We start from the raw sequence: 16,227 nt of genomic DNA on the forward strand, positions 1-16,227 counted from the left end.
AGCTGGTGGGATCCCATGATCAACAGCAGTAATGCACTGCTGCCTGCCTTCCAGATTTGATGAACAAGTTAAGTCCCAATCCTACTCATGCCCCATCTTCAGCTGGCATTTATCAAGAAAGCAGATGTTACAACTTGCAAATTGCAACGTGAAGGTAAAGATCACTGCCTATTGCTTACTTAGTAAAGATTATCCCTCTCTCCTGCAAAGAGATTTGGTCTGGTCTAATTAATACACCCCAACTTGCTCCAGTCAAAACAAGACAGATCAGGTTTCAAGAGAAAATCTTTAGTAAACATTCCTTTTTTATTAAAGTGGGGTCAAAGCACTCAAAAACACAGATCCCAGCTCTCTTTTGGATGAAAGGAAAAAGCTGTAATACCCAGCAGCTGGGAGGCAACAAAGCAAAATACTCAAATCAGCAAGATAGGTAGCCTTTTCTATCCATGCACTTACAGGAATAAAATCTTTCTACCAATCGAGAGAACATTTTGTTTCCTTTAATTCAAACCAGTGGCTAGTTCAGTCCTCCACTGGATGGACTTCTATTAAGCATTTTGTAAATACTCCTCATCTGCGCTCTAGGCTCAGTTCAGACTGAAGAATTCAGGATGTTACCTACTGTGTTTTGTTGTTTTTTTTTTTTTCTATTCTCACTAAATATTCTAAGTCCAATGTACATAAAACTACCTGTTTTTTAAGAGATAAGGAGCTTCAGTCTCACTAATTTGGGTTGGTTTTTGAATCACTCTCCTCTGAAAAAGAAACTATTTAGTTAAGTATCTCAAAGCTTCATCAAAGCCTGAAAATTTCAGCCACAATCTTCTCATCTGCTAAGCTAGCTGAAGACACATGTTCCTTACCAGAATGGTACATACACATTCTGACAGTTGCCTCAGGCATTGAAGGCCATGGGAATAAAATGGTCAAATTAGACAGAAAGACACAATTGAATAACAATTCTAAACTAAAAATAGATTATCTGTTCAGATGTATTTGCTTACTGAAGCAACAAAGACATCGCCAATCATTTCAACAGAATCCCACTCAGACACACGACTCGCCAGTGCTATCTGAAACATTGAATGGCATTGAAGAATTTCTTTAATTCTATAGAAGACCATTTTGAGTTTTCTTTCACTCAGTAATTTTGGTTCCATTTCTGAAAGAGGCTTTTCATATTGCTGTGGAAAAAAAAAAGACATATAAAGAGATTAAAACCACCTAAAAATGGGGTCACCTATACACAGAAGAAACAATAACAATGTACATAACAGTATAAACATATAAAATCTCTCTAAACGTTTGGCATAAAGAATCTGTAGGAAAGTCTGTGAGTCACACTACAGATTTATTAAGGATTAATTTCAAATTTCCAAATCATAAAATGCCAACGTACCTCCAAGATTCTTTTCAGAGCATCTACATAATTCTTTTCACTATCAACTACAGAGCCCAGAATATATCTTCTCACAACCTGTTGAGGAAAAACAGTTTTCTCAGAGACTCCAATCAGATAAACATGTACATTGCAACAAGGAATATTTATGATCAAATTTTCACATTAATAACAAGCAAAAAAACACAAAGCAATTCTGGCACTGCCATAAAATAAACACCCTACCTCTTTAAGAGTCATTATATTTATCATTACTCTAAAACTATTATTAGGACAATAACAGTTACTGCAAGCCTATGTACTCTTTGCTGACTGTTGGAATTCAAACTTTAGATCTAATATGATTTAATTGTAGATATATGAATTTAGACACTGATATAGATAACAACTACAGATGATGTTGGCTATTTCAGTAAATAGCCACAATAAAACAAGTTAATGGTGGTCAAAATCAGTCTTCAAGCAGAATTCCTTCTTTCTACTTTTTTCTATTTTTTTTTAATATTATATTAACCTTTATGGGACTGATGCGTAGGACAAATAAGCAAAACTTAATTGCCTTTTTAAGGCAAGGCCAAAGTAAATTAAAGTACCTAAGTTAGGATTTGGGCTTAAGAGGGAGAATGTGGCAATATTACCATGCTGTCATGGTTTTAAGATTTTTCTTATCGGTATCCCACATCACAACATCATGTAGAGCACTGGGAGTTCAAGAGTTAATGTTCCAGTTCTGTGGACTGCCAATTTTCTGGGTACCAGGTTCTCAGAAGAGAAGAACAACTACAAACCCTAGAGGACTTTGCATTTCCATTTTTCATTCAGAGGGAAAGACAAAACTGCCCACAAGCCATGAGACTGCTCTTTTTTGCTGCTCGTCTTGGCAGTGCTTGCTCCCTAGCCATCTCACCTTCAGCTTTACAGTAAGGCCTTCGGTTTGGGAAACACTCTCTCATTTATTTAAATAAATAAAATAAATATTAAATAAATAATTGATTTATTAGCTTCAATCCCAATTAACATGTATTTCTGTTATTATAATTAGTAACTTAACTTCCCTTCTCAGATCATTGCCGCTGGTTTTTTTTTCCCTAGTTATTACTATTCATTTCCCTCTTTGTTCCTCCCCACTACTCCCCAGCTTTTTGGGCCAATGTGCCTGTGGGCCTGCTGTCCTGTCCTCGTCATGGACACAGACAGATCTAGAGATAAGAAAACCTTATCTATTCATACTAATTGACACAATTAGAAGTGTTTCAGGAAATACTACCACATTTTATGTTTACAGACTGTAGGCTATTCATCAAATATCCTCCTTCACTCCCCGAGCTGAAATGCACATTGCATGCACGGAAGGATGGAGAAATTGATCTGATTCAAAAGTAAAACTTTTAACTGATATGCATTTTATTTCTTATTATTTTTAGGGATTTGTTTTCACCTAGAACAACTTTCTAATCCAACTCATCCCGAGGCTTTCAAAAGTGGTGTTCTGTTTGAGGGAAACGGCAATACGAAGGCAGAAATACAACATTCCCCACAAGCACAAGACAAGGCAAAATTGCTTCTTTTCCTATTCTAAGCTAGCATAAGTTACCATGAAACTCAAATGTCAGATTTGCTTTTCTTCCCTGTGGCCTCCTGCTTTATTCTCTGCAGCTGCCTTTAATTCTCCACACTTGTATTTCATATTATTAAGTTATATGCAGGTCATGTAAGGATTTACTTTCAAGTGCTGACATTTCAAAAGAAGATTTTAAAATTATGCGAGACCTTGCTTAAAGATATATATGGTAAAATTCATTGTGTCTAATTTGTATTTAGACTGGATTTAACAGTTTCTTATTGGGTGTAATATATTGGCTGCTCCAGTAGGAGATAGCATCTCCACTTTTTGTCACACTTCATTCTTCTGAAAAGAATAAATATGTTTGCAAAATGTTTTTCAGGCTCTACAATACACAAATTAAATATTTTAAAGTGCCTACAAGCACTTTATCCTGATATTCATAGCTTACAAGAGGCCTACATGCAAGCATTAGCACTTCTGCTAGTTAAAGTACCATATAAACATAAACAATGAACAAGATTTCATGTCACAGTCTTAAAATGATGCAAAAGCTAACATAATAGTTACAGAAAGCAGAATACAGTAGTCCAACAGGAGCCTGATTTTAAACAAAAGCTATCCTGCCACCTACTGTTTAAAGCAAGCACATTCATAAAGTCAGCTTATTCATCACAGAGTAATTCTAGTTGCAAGGGGCTTCTGGAGTTCACCCAGTACAGCTGGGACACCAAGGGCTGCCATGTAGTCTGCTGTCTTCCAGACTGTGTCACACACAGGGTTATGCTGTCCCTGAGCCAGGAGTCCTGTTTGAATCTGCTGAACCACCTGGATTTTCTGTCAGCCCGGCTCTTCAGCTCAAAGTCAGCCTGAATGGCAGCCTTACTTTTCAGCATATTCCCTGCAGCTTATCCCAATTCAGTGCTGTCCGCAAACATGCTGAGAGGTGCCTTGCAGTTGGTATCCAGATTGTTAATGACATTAAACAGCACTGGCTCTGCATCAGGTCCCAAAGGACACCACTAACACTGGCCACCTACTGGACTTCGTACCACTGATGACAACTCTCTGAGTAAGGTGTTTCAAATTGTTTTCCACTTTACAGTCTACTTGTGCAAATTATATATCTCTTATAGGATACTACTAAAATACTTCTGGAGACTGTGATGAAAAGCCTTGATAAAGCAAAGATGAATGACATCCTCTGTTCTCTCTATCCACAAGTCAATCATCTCAAGGGCACTCAGGCTAGCCAGGCACAATGGACTTCCTGAAGTCTGTTCCCAATCATCCTCCTGTCCTTCCCAAAATCTGAGGTCAGGCCAGCCAGACCCTAGTTTCCTTTGGCTACTCCTTGAGGAAGGGATGCCATTCAGAGGAACCTCAACAGGCTAGAAAGGTGGGCCTGGGTGAATCTAATGAGGTTCAATACAGCGAAGAGCAAGACTTTGCACTTGGGCCGGAGGAATCCCAGGCATCCCTACAGACTGGAAGGAGCGGTCCTTGAGGGCAGCCCTGCAGAAAAGGACCTGAGCGTCTTGATAGATGAAAAACTTAACATGAGCCAGCAGTGTGACCTTGCGGCTCGAAAAGCAAATGGTATCCTGGGCTCCATCAAAAGAGGGGTGGCCAGCAGGGACAGGGAGGTGATTGTCCCCCTCTACTCTGCTCTTGTGAAGCCCGATCTGGAGTACTGCGTCCAGGTCTGGAGCCCCCAGTACAAGAAAGACAGGGAGCTGTTGGAGAGGGTCCAGAGGAGGGTCACAAAGATGATCAGGGGACTGGAGCACCTCCCCTATGAGGACAGGCTGAGGGAGCTGGGCTTGTTCAGCCTGGAGAAAAGAAGGCTGCAGGGTGACCTCATTGCAGCCTTCCAGTACCTAAAGGGAGCCTATAAACAGGAGGGGAATCAACTCTTTGAAAGGGTAGATAACTGCAGGACAAGGGGAAACGGTTTTAAGTTGAGGGAGGGGAGATTTAGGTTGGATGTCAGGGGGAAATTCTTTACAGAGAGAGTGGTGAGGTACTGGAACAGGCTGCCCAGAGAGGTTGTGGACGCCCCGTCCCTGGAGGTGTTCAAAGCCAGATTGGATGGGGCCCTGGGCAGTCTGGTCTAGCATTAAATGAGGAGGTTGGTGTCCCTGCATGTGGCAGGGGGGTTGGAGATTCATGATCCTTGAGGTCCCTTCCAACCCTGGCCTTTCTGTGATTCTGTGACCTTCTTGAGGATGAGTGTGATGTCTAATTTTTTTCAAGGCACTGATGATAAAGGCCTTCCCTTCAGTACCACTAAATACATGCCACCTAGTTTTAAGGACATGTGTAATTCCAACTGGCCACAGCACCAGCATCCCTTAGCTGTATCCTCTTCCACTGACGGTAATAATTCACAAGACCTGCCTGAAGGCTTGGAGGCTCTGAAAGTCTGAGGACAATCCTTAGTTTGTAAAAGCTGAGGCAAAAGTGGCACAGACTTCCTCAGTCTTCTCAGTGTCCTTTGTCAGACCATATTTTTTTAACTTTCCTTTTTCTCACATGTACATCAAGATATCTATATGTCTATCTATATATAAATAGATATATCTATATAGATATAGATAGATACATAGATATATAGATAAGGAACCTTTCTTTTCGTCCATCACACCTCACTAACTTCAGTTGAGCTCTGGCTTTCCTAACTCCATCCCTGTTCAGTTGGGCAGCTCCTCATGGATAGATAACCAAGAATAGTAGTTTATTCCAAATGAAGAGCTCTCTCTCTTTCCTGAAGAGGATATATATAGGACATATTTATTTAAAATTTAATTTATTTAAAATTAAACTTAAAGGATGTATTTACTTAAAATTTAGGGGACCTGATCCAGGTCTATAAATATCCAAGGCGTGGGGGGCACAGTGGCAAGGCTGGAATGTTTTCAGCAGTGTGCGGAGACAGGACAAGGGGAAACGGCCAGAAACTGCAGCATAGGAAGTTCTGCACAAATGTGTGCAAGAGCTTCTTTACGCTGAGGGTGACGGAGCACTGGAACAGGCTGCCCAGGGGGGTTGTGGAGTCTCCTTCTCTGGAGATATTCAAGACCTGCCTGGACGCCTACCTGTGTGACCTGGTGTAGGGATCCTGCTTTGGCAGGGGGGTTGGACTCGATGATCTCTGGAGGTCCCTTCCAACCCCTACAATTCTGTGATTCTGTGGTTCTGTGAAAATTTGCCAAGTTTTAACATTTTATTTAAACATTTATTTTAACATTTTATTAAACTTGGCAAGTAAAGAAAAAAAAAAAAAGCCCGTACAACTCTTTTCAGCCTCTCCTTAATTTGTTTTCAAGAAATACCGTTAGATTCGCTGCACATTTTCTGAAGGTACTGACCAACTCAGGACTTCACACCACAAAATACTAAAAGCTCACATCCAGCTATTATTACTTACCGTAACAATACAGTAACATGAATGCATAGGATTTATTTTCAGCCCAAAATTCAAACTGATACTGATGGTTTCCAGCGTTAATATAGACTGTGAGGGGGTGACACTTCTCTAGACTTGACTTTATCTTTTTTTTTTTTTTAAATCACAGGAGAACTTTAGATTCAGAGAGTATGCAGAAATCTTGGAGCTCCAGAAATATAGAAATGTCTTCTGACTCAGAAAAAATGCTTAAACTCCTTTTTTTCACTCCAAGCCACCACACTTACCTTTAAGTGTTTAGATATTAAAATTATATCATTATTGCAGATCTTAATTTCATAATGCTAAACATTTCGCATTTCAGGCTGACTTCAAGATTGATGAAAATCTACACACATATAGCAATTTATAAAAAGCTATGTATTCAGATCTGAATTAGATCTCCACTAGTTTTATATTAATACCATCATGTTTGAAAAGCAAGGCACCTGGGAACCACTGATGCAAGAGAAGGAAAGTGAGTGGTGGAAGGTGAGGGCAGAGGGCAAAAAAAGAGGCAAAAGATCACATTTCCAATACCTGCTGTTGTGATAATCCTTCAGGCATAGGGGTCATAATTGCTTCTGTATGCACGCAGTCCACATCAATAAATAAATTTACCTCCTCTTCTTCCAGGCATGATGATCTATGATCTAAAAATAATTGAATAAACAAAACACCAATTTTTAGAATGTATAAATTACAAAAAAAGGAGCTAGACAAAGATCCAACTGTCCAAGAACAGTATTTACAGAGTCGTTATAACTTACCATGCAAATGAAATTTCTCAGCATTTCTATAGCATCTGTGAAGCACACTAACACAGAGCAACTTACAAAAGATAGTTCAATTTCCTAAAACTGCACAGAAGCAGACAACCTATGCATCTTCTGCTTGACCTTTCTTTCCTCTTCACAGATACAAGCACTGGGCTGTCCGGTGTGACAACTAGGACTAAAGCTCTGGGGCTCAAGGGCCTGCAGTTTTGAAATAAATGATTTTTGGGAAGAAGTTAAACACATTCATAATGTAATTCAGTGCAAGAAATTCCATATAACCGTCCATAAACTGAACTAAAATCAGTAGCCAAACGTATCAAAATGGCACTTGCAAGAAGCAAGAATAAGGGATTCCACATTGCATCCCTATGTATTTCTCAGAGCCACTAATTTTACGCAAGAAGCATGACAGAAGTGTGGAGATAGGTGGCAGCACACAGCCAGTCAAAAAGCCAGACACCAGCAGAGGAGAAAGAAGGGACTGTGAGAGAAACTGCAGCTGATAACAAAAAGGGAATTAAGGGAAGCAGTTCTGTTGGCTACAGGAATTTATGAACTTAATCAACAAATTTATCACATGCTCCCTGTTGATTTGGTAAGTGGCTAAAGTATTAAACCATCCACAGATATCCTACATCTGCTACATAACCTCAAGATAAATAAAGCAGAAAGCTGGGTCCATTGTAACACTGCTGTGCTGATGAAGGTCGTTTCTTCCTGTGCAACAGCAAACAGGTGAGAATACATTTTTTACCACTAAAACTGCAATTTACTTTCTTTCCTATGGTTGTGAATCCCCTAAACTTAGGCCATGACAGGGACGTGATATGTGGCACTAGCCCTTACAGATAGATACAACACAGCTTTAAGTTAGCTTAGTTGCTAAAAACCATCTTATTCCAATCTTGTGGTTTTGCCTTCGTGAAACTATAGTTCTAAAAGCTCTTAAGTTACAACCATTTAATAAGCAGAGCAGAAACCTAAGCAAAAGAACAGGCTGCCCCTCAGTTTTACCATGGAGAAGAAAGAAGTTTCAGTTTTCTTACTACTACTACTACTCCCTGCCCCACGAAAAAAAAGAACTGTGGACTGTGGTCTCTGCGGGTCATATCAGAGGACTGATGCTTATTTGAATTTAGAACTCCCGTTGTGACAGCTCCTAATTCAAGACCCTCCCCCCCCACTTTTTTTTTTTTAAACTAAAATCACTAAAGCGTGATAAAGCTTCTACTATCAGGCAGAGTAATTCAAGGGAGGGAAGTAGACAGCCTGAATACCCTAATCAAATTTCTATAATCCCCATATACCAATTTCTAGCTAGCATCTATTACACTCATATTTTTTAAGTGGACTCTTCTGTCTTGCTTTTGGATTCTGAGGTCACTGCACCCTAAATCTAAAACTACTCAAGATGCAATGACTGTACAGTGATCTGAACTGAATGTTAAACTATTATTAGCTGACATAGAGCTGATTTGACATTCTGATCTAGTAAGCGGTGTTCCTGCCAATGGCAGAGGGTTGGAACTAGGTGATCTCTAAGGTCCTTCCAACCCAAATCATTCTATGATTCTATAATTCTGTGCATCCAATACTTGGCTCCTAGTACAAACAAAAATCGTACTCAGCTATTCACACCCTTTCTCAGAAATAACTAGAAGAAACAACATTAACAGAGTAAAATAACAGACACATACCTTGAGAAATAAAAGATTTAGTTCTAATGAAAGAACGACCCTTCTTCACAGCTGCTTTTGTCTTTTCAAGTCCATCTTTTGTACCTTCTCTAGCAGCTCTCATGAGCTTTTGCATCTGTAAGATAAAAAATACAGTCTACATGTCCAGTGAATAATGGGAATCCACTTCTGCATACCATGCAGAGTACTTTTAACATCTTTTTAAAAATACTGACAAGTGGGGGCTATACATATAGCCCAAAGTCAAATAAATATACTGGAAGTACACAAAGCCATCAACCTGCAGACATGAACATCAGTACATCTAAATCAAACCTGGATAAAGGATCATACTTTATAACAACCTTGCATGTATGTTCAAAATGTTTTAAGAACCCTTCTGCTTCAAAATATCTGACATCACAATAAACTCAATAGCTCAGCTTTCTATTATATAACAAATAAATACTAAGAAAGGCTTCTCATTCATCTGCCACTAGCTCTACCAGAATTTTTCCAATTTAAATATTCGGTTTTGTATTGACTACACTCTCAAATAACCACTGTGTTTTGCAGAAAATGTTAAAAGCAATAATTTCATTAATTGAAGAAATCAGTATACTGGTTTAATTAAGTATAATTTTATAGTACACTTCAACAACACGGAAGTTTCTTGGAGAAAAATAAAAACCACAAGATGTTTCACTAAGAAACTAAACTGGTTTATACCACCACTGCCAGAACTGTGCTGACATCATCAGCTACATTAGAATACAAATAAAGCTGTCTTGCTGCAATCAGGCAGGTTTTTTCTGTCTGAAATAAAGTTTTTAGCATAAAAAAACTCCATAAAAACAGCCTTCGTATGCTAGTTCCATTCAGAATGGATAGCAGCAAGATTCTCAGTCCTACAGTTTTTATGCAACACAGACAAAGAGCCAGGGTCAGACGTGCCCTGTGGAGCTCACTGGGGTTGTACTCCTAGCTCAGACTCTGTCCTGTCTGATCTGCTGAAACTGCTACGATTGATAAATAAACATGAGAAAAAGTTATTGACAAAATATTTTCAAGAGAAACTGCTCTACATTTAGAACTCATTTTAAACAAACTACTGTTCATTTTTTTCAAGCTAATATTAAAAGAAAAAGACAACATTGCCTGCGTTGGAAAAGCAATAATTTAAACATAGCTAATTACAGAAATTAACTACGCTACCTTCAGCTCATGTTTTTGCTTTAGTTGCTGAATCTCTACTGCTCCCACAGTGTTTGCCATCAAATCTTTCATCTTTTTTTCATAATGCTCCTTTAAACGCGTAAGGTCATAAGAAAGCTACAGTGTACAAAAAGACACAATTTTTTCAAACAGCCCGTAGTGCAAACTTCATGCTAAAGTACTCGAGTATATCATGCATGTTGTCCAGTCTGCCTACTGAAACACAGACAACTGTAGGAGAGAATATTCACGCAGGGAAGCTCCAGCCCGGCGAATGGACCGTTACCCCTGCAGTTCACTGGACTTGCCGAAAGTCAGCCAGGTACCTTTGCACTATGCTGGCAACTATGTAAAGAGAGAGATAAAGTCACTTAGTCTAAGCTAACTGCATATTAATTATATTATGTACATCTCTTACAAACCATTTGGAAACGCATCAGTTTTAACACGAGCATCATACAGTGGAGTGCAAAGCCTACCCAGTGCATTTCTGACTCTCCTTCAAAATGGTGAATCAGATGAATTCTCAAAGGTTGATGAAGCTGCAGAAGTTGCTGACACCTGAGAAGACGGAGATCTACAATACTAATGAGTTGGGAAAGGAGAATCTAATAGGGGAGGACACAGAGACTTGTTCCCAGTGTGTGGGAATTGGGAAGCATGCGTCTTTCCTCTGCTCTATCACAGCCTCATTGCATGACTGCATAACCACCTCATGCATGAATATATTCATTTGCAAGGTAAGTTATCATGGAGAAATGCCCTGGAGTACTAATTAATCACCGCTAAACATTTTGAGGAAGCCAAATGAAAGCAGCAACATTTCAATAGGGAAAAAAATAGATATTTGGTGTGCCTTAAAATAGAAAAGAAGCCCAATGAAAAAACCCTCCATTTGATGCCAACAGAGTTATTTGGCAAATGATCAAAGCATCAGGAAAGAGAAGGCTTACTGAGCTGAAAACAAAGGGGCAGGTCCTGCACTGAGCTCTACTAGGATGGGTTAGGATGCAATTACCTCCAACATGATGATTCTGGTTTAACAGCAGTATAATTAAGAACAGCATCTGGTTCACAGCCTAGAAATATTTGATAGTATAAACACTCTCAATTCTTAAAAATAAAATTGAAAAATTCATTTCAAAAGTAATAATTAAAAAGTGACTTTGAGGGAAGTCATATTACCACTTACAATTAAAATCACGCCTCCAACCTTCCCATACTTTTCAACCTACTGAAAAAATAATAAGTTAAGTCCCTCATAGGCTCTGAAAGACTATAAAGGAAACATGCTGGGAAAATACTGTTATCATCCATCGTAAGACCTGAGGAGAAGCGAGAGTTAGTCAAAGGAATGGATACAGAAAATAGGTAAAAAGGGGAACTGTTTCTGCCTATGCTGAAATGCTGATGCAGGAGCTTGTTTGTTTTATCTTAAAAATCCTAAAGTTTTGGTCTTTCCTCCTCCTCCTCCAAACCCCCTCTCTAGTTTCCCAACTTCTCCAGCTCCCAGTGACCCATACAGAGCCAGCAGTCTCTCTGACTTCTCCATCCACCAGCTAACATACTCCTAAACTCCTCACCTCGATCCTCAGAAGAACAAACAAGCAGCCACATTAAGACTTACATGCTGAAGTGCAAAGTACTTTCCAGTCTCTTCCAAAGATATTCAACAACCAAACTCAGTTTTCTTCAGGTTAGTTGAAAAACTTCCTCCCCAGAAAGAAACTGCTGCAACAGCTTAAACTTGTTCTAGTCAGGTCAAAAACAAACAAACAAAGAAAAAAACCCCAACAAACCAATAACAACAACAAAACCACAACATCAGCACCCAACTTACAAAGTGCTGATTCGAGTGGCATCAAGTTTTCCAGCTAATTGCTCACTCCCTGATTTCCAAAGCACAGGCAGCAAAGATGGAGGTCAAGGGAAAGCAGATAATGGGTACTGGAGGGAAAGAAAGACATGAGGCTTTTGTTTTCATTAAGATAAGAAGCCTGTAAAATTCAAAATAAAGGTGCCATAGAAGAGCAAGTTCTTCAGTATTCCCATCTTGAATATGTTCTCTAGCGTTCTTACGCATTTTCTGTTTGAAAGTGCAGGTGTACAGGGACTGTATTTCCGGGAATAAAAGTGTGATAAATGCAGTAGCAAGAGTAGTAGTAGTATTTAAAACAGGATAAAAAGTATCTAGAGCCAGAGAAGCAGAAAGCAGCTGAAGCAAGCACACCCAGGTTAATGAAAAAATAAGTAGAATGTACAAGTTTGGTTTTCAGTTTTTGGTATTTCCCCTTCCTGTCACTGCGTTACCTGCTACAAATTTCTGAGTGCTGGAGCACTTAGCTCACTGATATACTCAGTTACAAAACAGCTCACAGGTGCCTGTTACTGGTTAGCAACATCAGAGAAACTCCAAGTTTTCTGTAGGAACTCCAGGCACCAAAACCTCCTCCACTTATAGAAGCTGTGCTCTGGCAGGCTGTTCACTGCACCTGGGTACAGGCATTCTGCCTGCACTTAGAGCAGGGGAACTGACTGCTTCCCCAGATGACACGCAGGAGTATTTTTTGTTTTCCCCTCACAGTAAGGACATAAGAGTAAAAAGAGAGGAAACGAAGTACAGAGAGCATGGGAGTGCAGATTTCCTCCTGAAATGCAGCCAAAAAGATGCAGGAAGGGTACATTCCCATGTTGTCAGTAGCTTCCTGGCACAGAGCATAAATGTCACCATATAGCATTTTAACCACACCACCCTTCTTCTGCCACAATAAATGGTATAGACTTCTCTTTGATCACACAAAAAAAATACTTGTTAAATTTCTGTAAATTCAGTCATCATCAAAAGACCAAAGTGATACAGATCTAAGGCAAACAGGTATGGAACGCTGGCAATTTTGTGACTTTTGGGTGCTTGAAGGATCCCAAAACTTCAAGCTTTGTCAGGCTTCCCCCAATTGTTCTTCACATTTTCCACACTCATTTACCACTTACACTAACCCAGCAGGTGCAAAAAATAAAATGTGAGGAATTGCCCACATGGAAAAATGATTCCATTTTTAATTCCACTTTTAATTAGTTTGAGGTTTTCTCTTTTAAGGAGCTCCTGTTTAATACTTGCATCATTTCCCTGTTGCATTTTGTTGTGGACTGCTATTCCCACAGATTCACATCTCCTTTATAAAGACGATGGCATTTGAAGCTGGACTGAGTAGACGAGAAATACAGGAGAGAAAGACAAGTGCTGAAAATGAGAATAACCTCAATGACTGAACAGCACTGCAGGATACATACATGCCTCTTGTGGTTGCCTCGCAAAAAGGAGCTGGGAATTCCATTTTTACACTCAGAATCACTTTGTTCTTCATAGCTTTCAAACTCACTTGAACTCCATCCATACTCCAGTGAGCTGTTTCCACCATCATCACCATTTTCAACATCATCATAAATCATATCCTCTGCAAGAATTAAACCAAAATAAAAGAAAGCTACACTGAAATACCTGTCTAAACAACAAAAACCTTGTTCACGATGTACCATAAAGAACAACGCAAACCCTCACATGAGCACTTTTGCATAATATTAATCCAATTCTATATTAAAAACAGCCAAAGTGAGTGTGTCTGTCGAAACAGTACCAGAACACACGGCCAGTGTTCTTGTTACACACCACAATACCATTGGAAACATGCCCTACTCAAACAATATTGCTATGTCCAAATCCCACAACATATTAGAATGAATTCACAGCTACTACTCAAACTACAATTACATCCTGGCTGAGAAACATCCCTGCCTAATGCACTAAGGGACTTCCCACTAATAAAAGCATTACCCATAAATGCAACGTAATAAATTTAAATTATAAACGAAACAAATTTTAATAATACATTTTATAAAACATCTTGCCTAGATAGCACTAAGGACAACAAATGAAAATGTTAACATTTTAAAGATAAACGTGTGCTCTACACAATAAATTGTTTTGTTGAATAGTTAACATGGTTATGATCAATTTCAGTAACAAATGAATAGCTATGAAAAGCAGATGCCAAATTCCTAAACAAGCAGATTCATTCAAACATAATTTGTTAGTTACAAACAAGCCTTCAATATAGTCTTCACAACAAAGAAAAACAACACAACAAACCTTAGCAAAAGTTTGTTTTAAGAGGCTTCTTTATCCCTAACTCCAGCATTCCCAATAAAGGAAAAATCTAGGCTCCACCAACTACTTTAAGATCTTTGCTACTCCTTCAAAATACAGTAAGGAGCTAGAGCATTGCAAAGCTGAAAGAAATCCTTTTCGTAGACTCACAGTCAAGATGGTAAACAGCTGCCCCACATCTCCTGTCTGATATTCAATAAGCTGAATACAGTTTTTTCCATCAAACAGCAATGTTTATGTGAAAGGAAACTTCCAAGAATAGAGCAATTATTTGTACAACTGTGATAATGCTGTATTATTATATATTAGTAGACTATTTAAAATACTCTTTCCCTACCCACTCTGCCTTGTTTAGGTTACTACAGCTACAACACCCAATGCTGTCATCCTCTAACACACAAAATACAGTCACTCAGGAATTTTGAGGTGTATCTATAAAATAAAGAAGAATTCACCGTCTGGACATAGAGGAGTATGAGACATGCTGAGATAGATGTCAAAAGTCAGCATTAATTTTCAACACTGTAACATCTACTGACGATTTTCAGGGCTAATCCTGCTTACATAGAACTTAGTTAATGCATCTGTTCAATATACATGCACATAGGTTGCATTACATTGATTTTAACTTAAAATAACATCTATACAGTCCATATTACAAAGCCTTCAAACCTGGTTCAGAGTCTGAATTTTCTCTTGGCACGTCATCATAAATTACTTCATCTGGGTCTAAAAGCAAATCAAAACAAGCAAAAAGGAATGAGAAAACCTTTAAAATCCAAGTGGGACCAAGAAAGATTTTTGGCTGTACTGTAGATACTGGAAGAGGTTGTCCAGAGAAGTTGTGGACTGTCCCTCCCTGAAAGTATTTGATGATGTGATGGAAGGTGTTCCTGCCCATAGCAAAAGGGTTGGAACTAGATGATCTTTGAAGGTCCCTTCCAACACAAGACATTATATAATTCCATAATACAGAGGAGATGCAATTCATTTTCCCTCAGCATTTTACTAGTACATCTAATAATGGTTATTCAAATAACACAATAATACATAGGAACTGTAATTACATGGTATGTGTGACATTTCAAGGGCTTTTATCTACATTGTTTATTATGACCTTCAGTAGCTTGAAAACAGAAATCTGCTTCCACAGCTAGCTCTCTCCTTTTCACATCATAGCACTTATAAAGTGTTGCTCAATGCCTTACCAGTTAGCTGTAAGAAGCTGCAACTGACATTTGCAGAAAAAGAATCAAAACCGTAAGTAACGTAATGATCAACTTAGAAAGTCAAGAGGTAGGACAGAGGGTTGGAGTTCCATGATCCTTGGGGTCATTTCCAACCCTGGCCATTCTGTGATTCTGTGACAAAAATGCAAATTCTTCAACATTAAGATGAACCTCCAGTCCAGTGGGATCTCTCACATTGTTGTATCTGAGAACAGCCAGGATAACCCATCAGCAAGCAAACCATATTGTCTATGTTCTGCTTTCAAATGGATGCATTTGGACTTGATGATCTTGCAGTTGGACTTTATGATTTTTAAGGTCTTTTCCAACTTGAGCAATTCTATGATTCTATTAAAAAATTATGCCTATTCCTTCCCTTCCACCTTCTCTAAAAACTTGTTTGTCAGTTACTGTAGGAGTGCAATTTCATACACAGTCATAGAGAACACTGTAAACTTAAGCAATTTTCCACCCTATACATGATAGAGCTAAATGTCCTTTAGACAGTAATTATTCTGTAGACTCAAAAAAGAAATGGAAAAGTGAATGTTAACTTTAAATTTGTTTTAAAACACGATTTTATTATACTACAGGATATTTTAACTGGTTACAGTTGACTCCAGAACACTCCTGAAAAAAAAAAACAAGTGAACATGGACATTCCTGTAACATGTGTGTTACAGACAATGTACATTACATATACTGTTTATCACAACTCAAAACTGACCTTCTTCTATGGCTGTATTCTGAGC

The 16,227-nt window shown here is 38.7% G+C and overlaps 1 protein-coding gene across 9 annotated transcripts in view; it reads right to left on the reverse strand.

The window, feature by feature from the left end:
- Positions 1-16,227, reverse strand: part of ARHGEF10 (Rho guanine nucleotide exchange factor 10) — a 115,823-nt gene that overhangs the window by 63,852 nt on the left and 35,744 nt on the right. For 5 of the 9 annotated variants that reach the window (XM_090136310.1, XM_090136305.1, XM_090136306.1 and 2 more), the window contains 7 exons: positions 14,919-14,975; positions 13,373-13,536; positions 10,082-10,198; positions 8,888-9,002; positions 6,952-7,064; positions 1,400-1,477; positions 1,005-1,184 (listed from right to left, as the gene is read on the reverse strand). In XM_090136310.1, coding sequence (XP_089992436.1) covers positions 1,005-1,184; positions 1,400-1,477; positions 6,952-7,064; positions 8,888-9,002; positions 10,082-10,198; positions 13,373-13,536; positions 14,919-14,975 — 824 coding nt within the window. Of the gene's footprint in view, positions 1-1,004; positions 1,185-1,399; positions 1,478-6,951; positions 7,065-8,887; positions 9,024-10,081; positions 10,199-13,372; positions 13,537-14,918; positions 14,976-16,227 lie in introns of all 9 variants that reach the window. The other 4 variants (XM_090136308.1, XM_090136309.1, XM_031611185.2 and 1 more) reach the window with 2 other exon arrangements.

The sequence above is a fragment of the Phasianus colchicus genome, chromosome 2, assembly GCF_987193195.1.
Source record: "Phasianus colchicus chromosome 2, bPhaCol1.hap1.1, whole genome shotgun sequence".
Lineage (NCBI taxonomy): Eukaryota > Metazoa > Chordata > Aves > Galliformes > Phasianidae > Phasianus > Phasianus colchicus.